Genomic DNA, 16,288 nt, shown 5'->3' with positions numbered 1-16,288 from the left:
TTGTGTGGTAAACATGTTGACCTTCAAACCAAATAAGGAGCATGTGCGGTCCTGCTTTTCTTGTTCAATCAAAAGAAAACCGCGAGTGAAAACCATCGTATCCTTGTGGAAACGTACGGTGACAATGTCCTAACGCAAGACGCATGTGTACGTTGGTTTCGACGATTCAAAAGTGGTGATTTCGACTTGAAAGACAAATATCGCCAGGGGCAGCTGAAAAAATTCCAAGACGCCGAATTGCAAGCACTGTTGGACGAAGACGATATGCAAACGCAACAACAACTGGCAAAGAAGTTAAATGTTGGTCGCCAAACCATATCTGATCGTCTTCATGCCATGGGAAAGATCTAGATTGGGCGACAAGACACGGAAAAGTGATTTTGCAGCACGACAACGCCTCATCACACACAGCGAAAGGCGTCAGAGACACCATTTCTGCACTTGGCTCTGGAATTCTTGCCCCACCCGCCATACGCACCAGACTTATCCCCTTCGGACTACCACTTGTTTTCATCGATGTCTCACTCACTTTCCCAGCAACGCTTCAACAATTACGAAGATGTTGAACAATGGCTTGCTGACTGGATCACCTCAAAAATGTGAACGATTTTTCTGGTAGGGCATCTACAATTTGACGGACAGATGGGCAAAATGTATAGCTAGCGATGGCGTATACTTTGAATAAAGCATTTGTTACCTTTCTCCCCAGATACACTTGTTTTCTTTCGGATCAATTAAGAATTATTAACTGGGACACCTGGTAAGTGTATTCACCGATATTGCTCAAATACAAAACTAGACGAAAGCTCTAAGCTATCTAGCAGCTGAAAAACTTGACATTTGCAACAGTTGTGGTCATGATTTTTTTTCGATTGAGACCCCACTCTCCTCCTGAATAAAGCATTATATTTGAGAAGTTTTATTGAAAAATGTTCTCCAGAGGGCATACTTCAAAGAAACGTACGTACAATGTCTTAAGTTCACATCAGTATTTATCTAGTCTACAAATTGAGATTTCGCCACACAATACCATTACATAAATATTAAGATTTGATAAGCGAAGAACAAAGAACGTTTCCAAGTATAAAGAAACAATATACTTGTTCTTGTTACACTATCTGTCAGTGGCCGGTGAAAAGGTAGGTGTTGTATTTGTGAATGATCATTTCACTATATAGGGCTACTACAAAAGAAATGGACACTTTCAATGTCTTATAAAACAAAAACTATTCGTAATATCGACATTAATTTTTCGCTGTTAGGTTGAGGAACTGTGGAAGTTTCGATTAGACACATTGTTGGTGTTTGTTGTTGTCGCTGTATTGTTCCGGCGCAACAATTGTTAAGATGGCTGCAAACGCTGTTGAAAAATTATATTGTGTTCTTGAACTAGGCAAAACAAACTCCGTTACTGTCGTACAACGACATTTTTTAACACATTTCGGAAAACCAGCACCTATAGTGGAACCACAAGCAAAGAAACCTGCGCAGACCCGTGACTCCTGTGCACCGTACTCCCGCGTGGAGGGGGGAGAGTGGACCATGATTCCTTATTGCCCGAGCTGAACGGAAGAAGGGAAAGCTGCGCGGGGACTTTTCGTCCAAGGTTTTTTTCCCTAGTGATCGCTCTATACTAGACAATTGATCTACGATTGTTACAGAAAATTTGAAAGAACAGGGTGTTTATGTAAAGGCAAAAGTCCGTGAAGACCCACCGTGTCAGAAGAAAAAGTGGATCGTGTCCGTGCTGTTTTCCAGCGAAGACCACAAAAGTCCACAGCAAGGGCGAGTTGGGAACTACAAATGCCACAACAAACTGTGTGGAAAATCTTAGGAAGAGACTGAAAATGACGCCTTACACATTGCAGGTATTACAGCATCTAAAGGAAGATGACAAGGTTAAACGTCAAGATTTCTGTATTGAAATGCAGGAACGTAATGAAGAAGAAGATGGCTTCACAGAGCGGATAATTTTCAGTGATGAATCAACTTTTCACGTGAGTGGCAAAGTGAATAAACAAAACGTCCGAATATTGGGGACTGAACGTCCGAGGGCGACGGTTGAACCTGGCGGGATTCTCCAAAAGTGAATGTGTTCTATGCTCCATCCTGCACGAAGGTTTATGGACCCTTCTTCTTTGAAGAAGACACGGTAACAGGATTTGCATATCACCAAATGCTAATGAATTGGTTGATGCCTCCACTGCATCAGGACGGGTGAAACTTCATCTTTCAACAGGATGGAGCACCACCTCACTGGCACCGAGGTGTTAGGACTTTTCTGGAAGAAACCCTTCCACAGCGCTCTCGCACGGTGGCCACCACGGAGCCCTGATCTCACACCGTGTTACTTTTTCCTTTGGGGATTTGTCAAAGACAAGGTGTACGTCCCCCCACTTCCTAATGATTTAGATGAGTTGAAACAATGCATCACGACAGCTCGGAAAAGTGTAGATGCAGGTATCTTACACCAGGTTTGGGTTGAATTTGATTATCATCTTGATGTGTGCCGTGTGACATAAGGAGCACATATTGAACTTTGTGAGTTCTCGAAACAAAACTTAAAGAATTACTTTATGAAACAGTGAAAAGTGTTTCCTGATAACACAAATAGTTCTGGATTTATAAAGCATTGAAAGTGTCCATTTATTTTGTGGTAGCCCGTATTTCTCCAAGTTAAAGATACATGAGAGTGTTGCTAGAAAACTTGATTTGTCAGTTTCAGTAATTAGGATATTTAAATAGTGCTCTCTGGTGTGTGTATTATAATTATATTTATATATACAGGGGGTCCATAAGTAGGTGTACAATTACACATTGTTTCCAAGTAACGACTGCATACCTACGTTTTGCACCCCCTGTACTATGGAGAATTGATAGATTAATCGGTACTATATGGATATATCGGTGTATTGGGTCATAATTTTTCCGATCCAATATATTAATTAATAGTGAAAAATTCCGTCAATTTATTGTATAAAACATACGGCCTAGTTTTGTAAAGCAAATATCTAAATCCACAGTTTATTTTATATTGTTACTTTCTCTATCGAAATAAAAATTATGACGGTCTATCACACTCGCACACACAATGAGAAAGAACTGATAGTTAGGCCAACGGCAAGGATAGTAGTAGGCAAATTGTCAATCACTATTTTTATTATTTTTCTCTTCATTCTACATTCTGTGTTGGTTTAAAGAATGGAATTCTGTTGATGGGAGGCAGACATTATCCTCTGTTTATTGATATTTATATTTCAATTCATGATCATAACATTGTGAATAAACAGAATGGAAATGATGGGCAACTCGACTACTTCGCCTATTACTCTGCCGTTGGGCGTACGAGGTTACACGTACTCCTTCAAGTTTTTGCTGTAAGAAAAAAAAGTCCTTCCCTGAAACTATGGATTTGGGGAATAACTATTTAAGAAATTAGTTTACTATCCTTTTAATCGAAAACTAAGATCAAAAGTCAATATTTACCCAAGTAGCTTCCCCACCCCCACCCCCACCCCCTCCGAGCTGAAATGCGAAGTAAAATAAACCAAATCATCAATCAATCAATCGTCATTTCCTAAAGTACAGTTTCGTCAGCTGCTTACAAATTGTTAGCTATCACTGCGATAGATGGCACAAGAAGCGCTCTTCTAAAAGTCTGCACTCTAGTGGCCAATGGCCGAACTTCGAGAGCTAAGGTGGAATTCTGGAACGAGAACCGATGAGTGCTGCAAGATACGTTATACAGGAACATCTTTAGTTAGATATTTTTAAAAAATTGAATGGACGCTGTTAAAATAAAACTACGAAGGGTCTATGTGGTTTAAAATACGCGAAATAATTTCGAAAACTTTAATTCAGAAACATGCTAAATTTTTCAGTTATTACTGACAATGGTTTCACTTCCATTATCAGACTGATATCAAGAAGATAGTAAATATTCCATTATACTATAATTTGTTACGCCTATTTGCTTCAATTCACTTTGTGTTTTCTCAGTGATCAGGTGACATTGACTTTCACAGACAAATAAGTCAATCAGTCGAAAATGTCCACGTTTGCTCTGTTTTTCTGACGCAGCGAGTCCGTCGATGAAGAGTGTCAATAGGCGTAACTTGGCGGGGACAAGGGGCCACTTCCAAAGGAATAAAGAATAACATTTGTGAAGTATGGATAGATTGGTGGTGGCTCCTTTTTGCAAGTCGCAAGGAAATAAAGGTATAAAAATATACTTCTTAAAACCCCTTGAGAATTCTGTGGATTAAATTGAATATTGATTTTGGTTTTAAGTCTAATTTATGCACAAATAGGCTAATCGGGACTGGGCCTAAATTTTAAAGTGAAGTCCTAGGGGATTTTATATTGTACATTGTTACGTTAAGACATTTTTTGGCGTCTATTTGTACAGCATACCCTGCAGAAAGATGTTGCGAAGCTTATTTTTGGCGCTAGTGGCTTCTTTAGTGCTTGCTGAGAAGGCTAGATATGATAACTATCAAGTATTTCGAGTAACTCCATCTACCGAGGAACAACTTGAAGTTCTGCATCATATGGAGAATATTCCCAGTGCTGTAAGTATGCATTTCAAACTTTTATCTTTCACTCTCCTTTTCTGTATACAGCATGTTTATCCAAAGAACTCAGGTACACATTTGTGGCCAGTAGTTGTTACGTGTTGTACTATCAACCATTTTTTTCTAATTTATTTATTTATTTATTTATTTCGAACAGACAGGCACATGCTCAATTATAGTGTTCACAAAACATTGTGTAAACAAGAAATTAATGTATAAACGATATAAAATCAAGTGAAAATATGACATTTCAAACTACAACGAATTTATAAACGTGACTGTTTTCATACAGTGCTTGAATTAATACAGTTTAAAGTTACATTTGAATCTAAATAATTCAGATGTAATCAGCTTATATACATTTAAATAGTAATAATGAAATAAGAATATTGAGTAATATTTTGCACACCGGAAAACAGAGGTGATAAATTGAAACAATATTTTATAACAAATAAGGTAAAAGTATAGACAATGTGTAATTCAGGGTGGGATTATCATCTAAAATAAGAATCTTCATTGTGTCCTGGCTATATGCAGAGTTCAGAGAATTCAATGACTTTTAAATCTAAATAGATCAATACTAGGATTGTTACTAGAGACTGAGTTCAACGACAATAGGAATAACGAATAATTTTCATTTAATATTATTTTTTTGGTGGGATTAAAGTTCAAGGGAACCCAGGGGACAAATGCCCATTTGCCCTCTGGACCAGTACGCTCCTACACAATCAGAAGCATGGAACTTGCATTCTAATTTAAACAGCAACCGTTTTCAACCTCTGAGAAGCCTTCCAGTATGTTGATTGATTTCCTGTTTTAAGTCCACTTTGTGCACAGTAAGGCTAACCGGAACTGGACCTACAGTTTAGAGTGGGATCCGAACAACTATGTGCCTCCACCGGGTATCGAACCCGACCTTCCTGTATGTAGGGAATTTTCAAACCAAATGTACATCGTATGACTGAATATTTTTACACCATTCCAGAGAAAGAAAAGCAAGTAGTTGAGTTATTTTATCAACAACTGCCAAGGATGAGTCCTCATATAATAGTAGCTTCAACTGTCAAAAAATAGTAACTCCTCATTAATAACGCTAAAATATTATGCCAAATAAATCTTTTAATAAACGGTTTCACCTCTAGAAGTCATAGTTAACCCATTTGTTCTGACTAGAATGACATGATTATTATTTGCTCCGAAGAGAACATCATCTAAGAAAATCTGCTTCTTTTCCAAGTCACTTTACAAACATGGGCATTTTACCATAAGTGAATACGTATAGTTCAATGCGATGTTATGGTTAGATACTCAACAGAATTAAATCATAGTAACTTATACGAAAATGAGCTTTCACCTTCTCTTTTCCTCTGAAAACATCAAATGCACAAATTTTCATGCTATGCCACTGAAGTTGCTGATGTGGTAACACTGCGCAGTGCATCAACATCAAATGTAAATTATGTCTCTTTTAACGGTTGAGTATTTTTAGAATGACCCGATTCCTCAGGTATCGTAATGGTAGCGACTACTTACACAGAACTCTGTACCTAGATCTTTATAATTTCCAGTACAAATTCTGGACGGATATTGGCGCAGTTGGCAACCCTGTTGACGTTATGGTCCCACCTCACTTAATGGCGGAATTCTCTCATGTGCTAGAGAAGATTGGATTCCAATCTAAGCTCTTCATTGGCAATGTTCAGAGGTAAGTTCAGTTAGGAGGACTGCATTCATAAATAAAAATAATAAAAAAATAAAATAAAAACTTAACTATTTGAAGATGAACTTCATGCGGCGGTCTTTCTCTGAATTATTCATTTTTACTTGTACGATCTACAATTCAGAACACCAGATTATATAACTTACTGCCGGAAAACAAATAACTCTTAGAATCGATTCGAAAACTTAAACAATCACGCACTTACTGACAAGCGAAACGGACGCGTTACATGACCGGCCACTGTTTCTCTCGGTAATCGAATGTTTACGCGCGGTGTCCGCCGTCGTAGTGTGAGAGGTTTCGATTTCTACCACTTGGTAGCGCCACCGTACATTTTATAAATGCAGCCCGCTTTTTAGCATTACAAGGGCCTAGGAGGGAGGGAAGTGGAAGCAGTGCTTACGTTAGAGTTAACAGAATTGTACTGGCAGTCCCCGAGGGGGAAGCGGCTTCATATACCAGTTTGCCTCTTGTCGCGCGCCAAGTGAATTTGAAAGCTCCACTCAGCGCAACGGGACGCAGTAAGATAGCGGAGTATAGATATTTAATCTTTGCACTAATGGCAACAAAATATAATCTGTTTGGGAGGGGGCTGCAGTCTTGCAGCCCCTCTTCATCGGTCCCCACAGGCTTGGACACTTCGGTTACCTTCGGCTGGCTTTTATCTCGACACAAATGTGAATGAAAAAACTCAACAATCTGAAACTAGAAAAAACAATATTCTTAACCACTCTGCTCCCAGTAATATTTCAGCAAATATTAAAGAGGAAATCTATACTTAGCTACACTTGCATGAACAGGAATACACTTAAAATGCACTTGAAGAGGGAAATTAACACTTAAAATCACTACAAAGAGGAAGTATACACTTGAAAGTATTAAAAGAATAGACATTAAAAAGGATAAGTAAGCACTTTTAAGAGTACAGAAAATAGGAAAAGTTGACAGGTACACAGAAAAATTCGAGAAGCACAAGTCTCAAAAGATGAAGGTTACATAAACGTCATCATACTCTGCTAACCCTTCCGGCAACAACACATCTCCACTTAGAGGGGAACTTTATGTGAATACTATAATTATGTAATATTAAGAATATTAGCAATTTAGTTCACCCATTTGAAACGAGATGGAACGGGAGTCATCCAGGTATTCACGAATCGGAACGCTGTTCCCGTCCATTTCAAGTCCTTGGCTTAAAACAAACTATTATTCATCAGAAACAATTTATTTCAGTAATGGTGCACATTTGCTTACAGTTACCAAAAAATATATGGTCAAAATTGCCAAATTTAGTAAAAGCTACCAAATTTTTTGTTTGATGTTTCCAAAAAGCTTAACCGAACATATTTTGTTAATTGAACCAAATCAGTTTTCTGTTTGAAAGTGCCGAATAAAGGAGAAGTCGACGCCTGAATGTACAGAGGGAGGAAAGGAAATGTCTACGTAACGAGAAAAGAAGTAATTATGACGTAAAAGTATTGAAATTTGACTTTTTTAACAGTCGGAAAAACAAATATTTTACCATCATTATAATACAATTATTTGTTGAACTTTATCTCGATTTTCTGTTATTCTTGGTTAGCTTGTAAGGTAACTCGTAAGGTTTCTTTTTAAAGTAACTTTGCAAAGTCTGGCGATGGCAAAATGTTGAGAAATGCTTAGCATGAAACCAGACTTTTCTTCTGCGCCTTCTCTTTCGAAAACACCTGTCAAGATCGGTGCTCAATGTCCCCGGGCAAGACTTTGAAATGTTAACCAACTAAACAGCTTGATTAGATGCCTTCAGGGTCGGTGAAACATACTGAAACTTGATCTCTTGCGTCTCCTTCTGTTACAGCTTGATTGACAACGAGAGACCGAAGAACTACCAAAGGCCCAAGGCCTCGGGAATCGATTGGAACGACTATTATAGGGTAGATGACGTAAGTAATACCACGTGTATGTAATGCATATTATGCATTATAGCATATCTCCTATTAGATTCATAACACAAACATAGGAAAAAGTAGGCAATTAAGAGGGGCAAAAGACTGAGATTTGCCCTTAAAAGGACCGTTTGAGATAATACCGAAATTACTAACCTTTTAATTTACATATATTTTAGGGCCGAAAACAACTGCAGCCTTTATGCACCACCATTTCATAAAAAGAAATGATATAATTGAAGAATTACAGAACATACATAAATAATATACCCATTATCAAACAAGCTTCAAGAATTATTTGCGCAGTTTTACCCACAACAATACACAAAATAATTATCGATAAATTGCATGGATGAAATCAGCTGTCCCCTTTTAAAGAAATAATTTTAAATTTAACTAAGACATTTAACTAATTCAATATTAACTCAATTGCGAACAGAGTGTGTGTTATTAACTTTCACTCCCTAGCGTGCACTATAGTGAACAAAATTCATTCAGTAACCGATAATTGACAAACGCATAGGGTGATTACATGGGTAATCCATAAGCTACAACGTGGTGAACAAACCTTCACTTTGTTTTTCTCAGTTCCATTGTCATTTCTTGTAATGTACTGCACTGTCCTGAATGCAAGGAAAGTTCAATTTCAAGCAAAAGTGTATTGGTTGTAATCCACTTTTCCTTGTGACTGTACAATGAGGATGGATGACCATGTGTTAGAAAAAACCTTGCAGTTTTAATTTTGCAGCGAAACATTAATAAAACAAAATATTTTCCAGATATACGCATGGCTCGATTCCTTAGCGGAAGAAAACCCTGACAGAGTATCCGTTGTGATTGGAGGAGAGTCCTATGAAGGAAGACAATTGAAAGGCGTTAAAATATCATCCGGTTCTGGTAACCCTGCCGTGTTTATCGATGGAGGCAAGTTATATTGATATTACGGAAGGCTTCGATTATATTCAATGTTCTGGCATCACTGCTTGCACAATATTTATTTTCCTAAATGTAAAGTGTGGACTATTTATTGTATCTTATTCTGAAAAATAGTGTACGCATAAATAAATCACGAAGCACAGTTCATACATGACTTAAAAAATTGAAGAGAGAAGTAAATTAGCAACATTGTGAATGTTAGGTTTGCTTATGTGAATTCAACGTGACAGAAAACTATACTTATTATAACAATTGTTTTCAACAGGTATCCACGCGCGAGAATGGATATCTCCTGCCGTCACTACTTACATAACGAATGAGCTGATATCCAATCCAGATCTTCAAAATCTCGCCAATAGTTTCGACTGGTACATTTTTCCCGTGATCAATCCTGACGGATATGAGTACACGTTCACCAGCGTAAGTAATAACATATTAATTCGTTTCATAAATTGTTAATGACGATTTAATAATTGGTTTAATTAATGCGTCTCCTATCTAGGCGAATGGTTAATTCTTTGGCGGGCACTGGTCTCAAAAGTCAAATAACAGCGTCGATGGGACACCATGCACTGTAGCATGCATCACCCACCGTAAAAACCTTGGCCATCAAAGGACTGCTGCACCACAGAGTATATTACTTTATGCAGAGTAACCTTCCACAAGTTGGGATTCACAGGATAGAAACATGTCTGATGACAAAGAGCGACTTTGTCCAAAATATGTGCATGGTTTCACTATGGCCTCAAGTGGCCACGCAAATTTGAGTCGAAGAAATAAGATCTGTGTCCCTGGGAGACCAATCAAAGACCATCGGAGTTCAATCAAAGAGTAGCATTATCCCTAAAGTTCAAGACTTGTGGACCCAGTGTTATATTAAACCACTTGGCCATGGGTGTTGTTTGTGATTGTTCCTTCATCAATATCGTCTAATCACCACTCACACTAGTTGTTGATTGTTGATTTGTTGTTTTAAGTCCACTTTATGCACAGTAAGGCTAATTGGGACTGGACCTACAGTTTAAAGTGGGATCCGAACCACCTGTGCCTCCAACGGGTATCGAACCCGGGACCCCTTGATTACAAGGCGACGACGCTACCACTGCGCTATCGGGGAGGCCCACCACTCACACTAGTCACCGCGATTAGCCAAAAGTTGCAGAAAAGCAATGCTGAGTAACCAAAGTACAAAAACATGAAGGTTTGAGTCCTGGCCTGGGAGGTTGTGGGTGTCTGTACAACAATTCCATCAGATCATCATCCCTTATTGTCACGACAGTGGCGGCGATTGGGTTCCGAAACTGGGGGGCAAGGTTAAAAACTGGGGGGACACTTCACTTTCCCTTGGTAGATAAGGTTTAGCATTGTGCGGTGGCAAAAGTGTGGGGGAGCAACTGCACTCCTCTCCCCCTCCCCTAATCACCGCCACTGCTTCACGATTATCTAGGGTGATCAATTCTCCCGTATTTCTTGGGATCTCCCATATTATCACTTTTTTTTATCATCCCGGCTCCCGTATTAACACTCAATCTCTTCCGTATATTTTAGTAACAAAAGAAAAAAAAGGTCGCAAAATTTCAACTCATCGAGTTCGGCGAGTCATACAAAACTTCAAGTCGATGGCAAGATCTTGCACTTTTAAGGCGAGGAGGGACAATTACGCACTAGTTGTGCATTTATTTCAATATCGTTGGATTTGGCACTGCTATTTAAAAAAGGATTTAGTATGCAAGAAAGTAGGAATTTGTCTCCATGTTGCAAGTGGAAACTATTTTTCAAGTTGATTAGTAAGCTAAACACGATGTTTGAAAAATATGATAAATAAGGATTTACAGAATCCCATGTATTTCTTATGGGAAACTAACTTCAACTTCAAATTACGGCTAATCAAATGCGAGTTTCGACTTTTCCTTCTACTAGGACATAGTTCAACGTGTCCTTTTCCGTCCATGTACTTTTCTACGACATTGGATGTTTGATATTCCCGAGAGAACGAATAAAATAATGGTCCCATAAACCTAATGCATTTTACCTTGCCTCATACGGCCATCCTGGCAGTGTTGCCAAACCTGATGTGCATAAAAGAGCTACATTTCACCATTAATAGAGCTAAAGATGACTTTCAAGGAGCTAGATTAACGAAGGCTGCATAATGTGCCTCCTAGGGTAATTTTAGGTGTCAGAGGGGTGAGGGCGCTGCTATTACCGTTTGAAGTGATGGCAATTTATTCTTAGTTTTCACCGCCTAGATTTGGCGGCATCACCAATCTCAATAATCCAATGATGTTCATATGAAATCGAAAATGAAGGATTCCCGGATAATAATATTGTCATCTTTACCTTAGCCACAGCGCTATATATAAAAATACCTGGGGAGGAAAGAGGGGGTGGGTGACGCAGCCTATATATGAATATCACGTCACGTGCAAAATGTACACTCATGACAAAGGTTGGTATTTATGGGCCGGAGCCAGTGGTGGCATCATGGCGGGGCAGAGGGCGGGTGCCACAGTTCACACTCAAACGAGTGCACGAAAGGGAGAGATCTGGCTCCAAAAGAGCGAAGTTGGCAACAGTGATCGGCAGCTGTCCCAGCGAGAAAGACCTAGGGAAAAGTGTTCCTCCTCGCCTTAACATTTGGCGGGCTGAAGTGACGTCATATTGCAGTAGTTGATGCTTTCTGCAGCAGCAGTGGTCAAATACATACAGGTTAGGACTAATAAACATGAAAATGTATAAATGTTTATTCTCTATATATTATTTAAAATGTAAATTGGTTATTTTGTTTATTACGAGAGGTTAATCGTATTATCCATTTGCTGGAGTGATGTCGGGCCGCTGAAAATGCGCAAAATTTATCAAGACTAAATCTCCCGTAACCTTTCTTAAATTCAGTGCCAAAAGTTTGAAATCTCCCTTAAATTCATGGCCGAAAGTTGGTCATCCTACTTTTATCCTAAAAATCAGAAAAGTGACGTAATATGAGAAAATACAATTATAAGATGGCGTAAATGATGGCATGATTAGAATTGACCAGAGCTTAAATAATTTGAGGGTAATTTTAATAAAGGTTGTGCGCATAATCTGAATGTTCTTATAATAAGTATTCGTTCATGAGCTTCGAGGAATTGATAAAAACATTTGCGCTATTGCATTGTGGTAGATCCAACAGAGGAATATGTAAATGTGAAGTTTGAACACTAAACAATTGATGTAACCAATTAACGAAGATCTTAAATCAGAACCTGCATTGTTTTTGTATTAAGATTACTAGAGTTACCCTGATGAAATAATTACAATTCTCTCAGCACGCGTGCGCAGAAATACTGCGCGTGCGCTCACCTCATGAATTTTGCAGGGGCCTATGAGAAGTGGGAATGGGTAGGAGCAACAAGCAGCGCGCTCTGAGAGAAGGAAGCTGTCCATCACAGTTCTTACAACATTGTTCTCCGTTTCTTCTTTCAGGATCGCATATGGCGCAAAACAAGAAGCCCAGCGGGTCTCCTGTGCCACGGCGTAGACGCAAACAGAAATTGGGGATACCACTGGAATGGTAAGTGCAGTGCAAGTCAATAAATTATATCCCATAGACTGATTGATTGATTTATTGACTTGCTTTATTTTACTTCGCCTTTTGTGCCACTTTTGGCTAATTTGGTATGAGTGATGATATGATGAAATTGACGAATGGACACTCACAAACACCCATGCCCAGGCCGGGATTCGAATCCGGGACACCTGGCATAGTAGCGCGATGTGCTAATCTTACTAAAGATATTTGGATCTAAAAGAGAAGATTCCATAATCAATACAGTAACCTCTCGTTAATCCAAACTTCGCATTATCAGGGCAAAGTGGATTGAAATCCCCTTCTGCTGCAATGAAGTTATTCACGGAATCTTTTGGGTATAAAGAACTATAAATTAACTCGATTGAGCAACGTGAGTCTTGCGAATGTATTCCATATTTTCTCAGAGGGCGGGGCCAGTAATATAGGCTGCGCCGAGACGTACCCAGGTGCGAAGGCCTTCTCCGAAATCGAGACTCAGAGTTTGTCCGAGTACATCCAAGGCATCCAGGACCTCCAAGTGTACATCAGTTTCCACAGCTACAGCCAGTTCATCTTGCTACCATTCGGATACACCAACGAGAAGTACCCAGATTTTGAAAGTCTTGTAAGTATCATAGAGTTTTTATTTTTATTTTTTTTGTCGCACTTCACTGTTTAAGTCATGCTTATTATTATTATAAACCACACAGAATTTGTCTCCTATTGCCTTTCTTTAATCTTGCATCTTCCTTGCAGTTTCCTTCATCTGAAATTTTGCACTTGTTTTCCGATCAGTCTAGAACTTAAGAAGAGCTCTAATACGCTATAGGTCCCCTCGCACCTAATTTCCTATGAAACGAAGATGGTTTGGAATGCAATAACTGCAAACATTGTTAATTTCATTGCATGTTATAAAGCGCCGAAGGGTATACTCTGAGAAGAAAAATGTACCTCCAAATGACATTGGGATTATAACGTACAAAAGGCGTATTGGCTCCCGTCCTTATGGAAATTATAGCGAAGAAACGTTAAATGATTCCATAAATAAACTGAGATTTAAACGAATAAATCTTCTCGCTTCTGAGGAAAAGTAGAGTAGGTGGAGGGACAACTTTGTTCAAAATATTTTACTTCTAACACGGGTTTGTCAGAACAATTATGTAATGTTATCTTCATTGCGTAGTTTTACATTCTACAAAGTATCTGCTATTGCATTATTTTCAGGTTATATTTATTTGAAAAAATGTTCATGTTCAATTCTCAACTGGGTAAAGAAAAAAAGATCGCTAAGAAAATGTTGAAATAAGAATATTGAAAAATCCGACAAATTATGAAGAAAACAAACTCTTATGGCCATTTAAACAAGTGATGTTTAACATCTAATTAAACTAAATACGTAGCTTAACGGTCGTTTAATTTCTTGTTGATGTATTTCAAATCCCCTATCCCCAAAAGAGATGTTATTATTCTTGAATATTTCTCAAATGTTCATTTCATTGTGTGCAAGAGCTCATCAAAACAAGATTTACAGTTGCGAAATGGTTACAATGTTCCGCCTTTTACATTTGCTTGAAAATTAACATTTTTTACAACATAACTGAGCAAATCTAGCTAATTAATTTTATTGCTCATGGTTATTGTTTTTATGGTAAGTCTTATTTTTCATCTTTCCCCTAGTACAATGTTGGAAGAGACTCTGCAGCCGCCCTTGCACAACCGTATGGAACTCAATATCAAGTAGGAAACATTGTTGATTTGTTGTGTAAGTACAATAAGTTGCACCACCAAGAAACTGAAGTGATTTTTTTACATCTTTGTGGACATGCTGTAATGTTGGCCAAGTGAACATACCAATGAACTGTGCAACCAAAATATGCAATGTTGCAAGTTGCAAAGAGAAAAAAAGTTGATAGAGAGGCGGAAGTGCTTAATCGATCGTACTGTTTTAGGCAAATTGAATCCGAAGGCTTGGCTGTTTCTGCTAGCGTCTAGCGCCGTCCAATCAGAAACGCAGCTTCCAACCTGCAGCTGCTGAGCATGGCACGGAATCGTTAGCTATTGCAAACTTCCTCATCCTTACCGTAAATAAAATACAAAATCCTGTCTCATTAGCCTGTGTCAAGTGTCGTGACACAACAATCTTCGTCGCTGAAACTGTCATGGAAATACATCACAGTAACGGACGTGAGAAAATTAGTACGAGTAATGTAGCAAATTGGGCTAATTGAACGCCTATTATCAATGTTCATTAATCCATAATTTTAGTTTTAGTTATGTTAGTTTTAAAGTCCCATGCGTTTCAGTTACGTCACCAATAAAAAAAATAGTGGCAATGCAGAGAATAGAGAGGGCAAGTGTTTTTGTATGAGGAAAGTCACTGTTTTGTTACAGCCAAAAGTAGCACATTAAAATGGGTATTTGGGGGTAAAGGCTCGTTTAATGACAAAGCTTTTCGTGCCTCTTGTGGTGGGGGGATTAAGATGCTCCATTCTACCTTCGGCACTGGTCCTCCTGACAGTCACGTCTGTTGTACACAAAAATCAAATTATTGCTACTTGTGAAGGATCTATTTTGGTCTTAATTTTATTGAATTTAAAGTATGTAGAATATTGACATGACTGGACAGTAGTTAAGAAGGGGGGCGGGGTTGCAAATGTGCTGGATGCCGAAAGTTAAGGGGCGCCTTAAAGGCATCCGTCCCATCCGAAGAAACTTCCCTAATCCGCCACTGGTGTAAATAATGTGGAAAAAGAAATCGTGTAATTATTGGGCTATAATTAAACTTTTCTGAAAAAATAATACAACAAACTTTAGAGTTCAGTTCTATGAGAAACAAACCAAATATAATTACTCTGATTTTAGAACTACGATTAATTCTTTATGATTATTTCCTTATTAATTTTGTAAATCAATAAAATATTTACATAAGTTGAAGATATCATTTTAGTTTATGCAAAGTTATTGGACTTCCATCTGTTGGTGGGAGTTGGAATTAACTTCGTTAACTCTTTAACAGATGTCGCCAGCGGCGGAAGTATGGATTGGGTGAAAGGAACACTAAACACGACCTGGACCTTCACTTTTGAATTGAGGGACACAGGTGAGAATGGATTTATTTTGCCTGCAAGCGAGATTATTCCTTCGGGCAGAGAGACTTTGGAAGCTGTTGTCACCATCGTGGAAGCAGCCAGGAACAAACGCAAATAGGATGACTTGCTTCGTATGAAGTTGCCGTGTCGTGTTCAAAGGAGCAATGTTTTGACTATTAAAGAATGAGAAAAATGATGTGTATGTGCTTTTATTGAAAATTCCCAACTGTGAAAACCTTAAAGTACTCTGAAAATTATCTACTTCGAAACAGGGTCATACGTGAGATTTAATTATTGGTGTAGCTGGACCTCATGTTTATACCAAAAGACCTGCTAAAGACAGGGAAAAGAAGAAGGAAGCGCAATAGATGTTCGACTGTTTATTTCAAGGGAACTTTTTTAGTCACAACTACATTTAAGATTGAGGGAAACTCTTTTTTTATTATTGATGGAAGATTCTGTTATTTATGGTTATTTTATATAAATAGTCCACG

At 38.4% G+C, this 16,288-nt stretch overlaps 1 protein-coding gene across 1 annotated transcript; it reads left to right on the top strand.

The window, feature by feature from the left end:
- The first annotated feature begins 1,130 nt into the window (after positions 1–1,130).
- LOC146005285 (zinc carboxypeptidase-like) lies at positions 1,131–15,976 on the top strand. Its single transcript, XM_083144408.1, has 10 exons — positions 1,131–1,139; positions 4,409–4,571; positions 6,143–6,279; positions 8,132–8,216; positions 8,999–9,143; positions 9,421–9,575; positions 12,621–12,708; positions 13,131–13,330; positions 14,383–14,467; positions 15,722–15,976. Exons 2-10 carry the CDS (start codon positions 4,425–4,427, stop codon positions 15,910–15,912), a joined length of 1,233 nt encoding a protein of 410 aa, XP_083000534.1. The 5' UTR covers positions 1,131–1,139; positions 4,409–4,424; the 3' UTR covers positions 15,913–15,976.
- The last annotated feature ends 312 nt before the right edge of the window (positions 15,977–16,288 follow it).

Source organism: Lepisma saccharinum, chromosome 23, assembly GCF_977018435.1.
Source record: "Lepisma saccharinum chromosome 23, izLepSacc3.1, whole genome shotgun sequence".
Taxonomy (NCBI): domain Eukaryota; kingdom Metazoa; phylum Arthropoda; class Insecta; order Zygentoma; family Lepismatidae; genus Lepisma; species Lepisma saccharinum.
This window is presented reverse-complemented; position numbering and strand designations above follow the sequence as displayed.

Bases quoted from the DNA above. Each gene is read 5' to 3' on its own strand.
- LOC146005285 (XM_083144408.1), top strand. From the start codon at position 4,425: ATGTTGCGAAGCTTATTTTTGGCGCTAGTGGCTTCTTTAGTGCTTGCT. The intron at 8,217-8,998 runs GTAAGTAATACC...AATATTTTCCAG, and splicing joins ACTATTATAGGGTAGATGAC to ATATACGCATGGCTCGATTC. The intron at 14,468-15,721 runs GTAAGTACAATA...ACTCTTTAACAG, and splicing joins AAACATTGTTGATTTGTTGT to ATGTCGCCAGCGGCGGAAGT.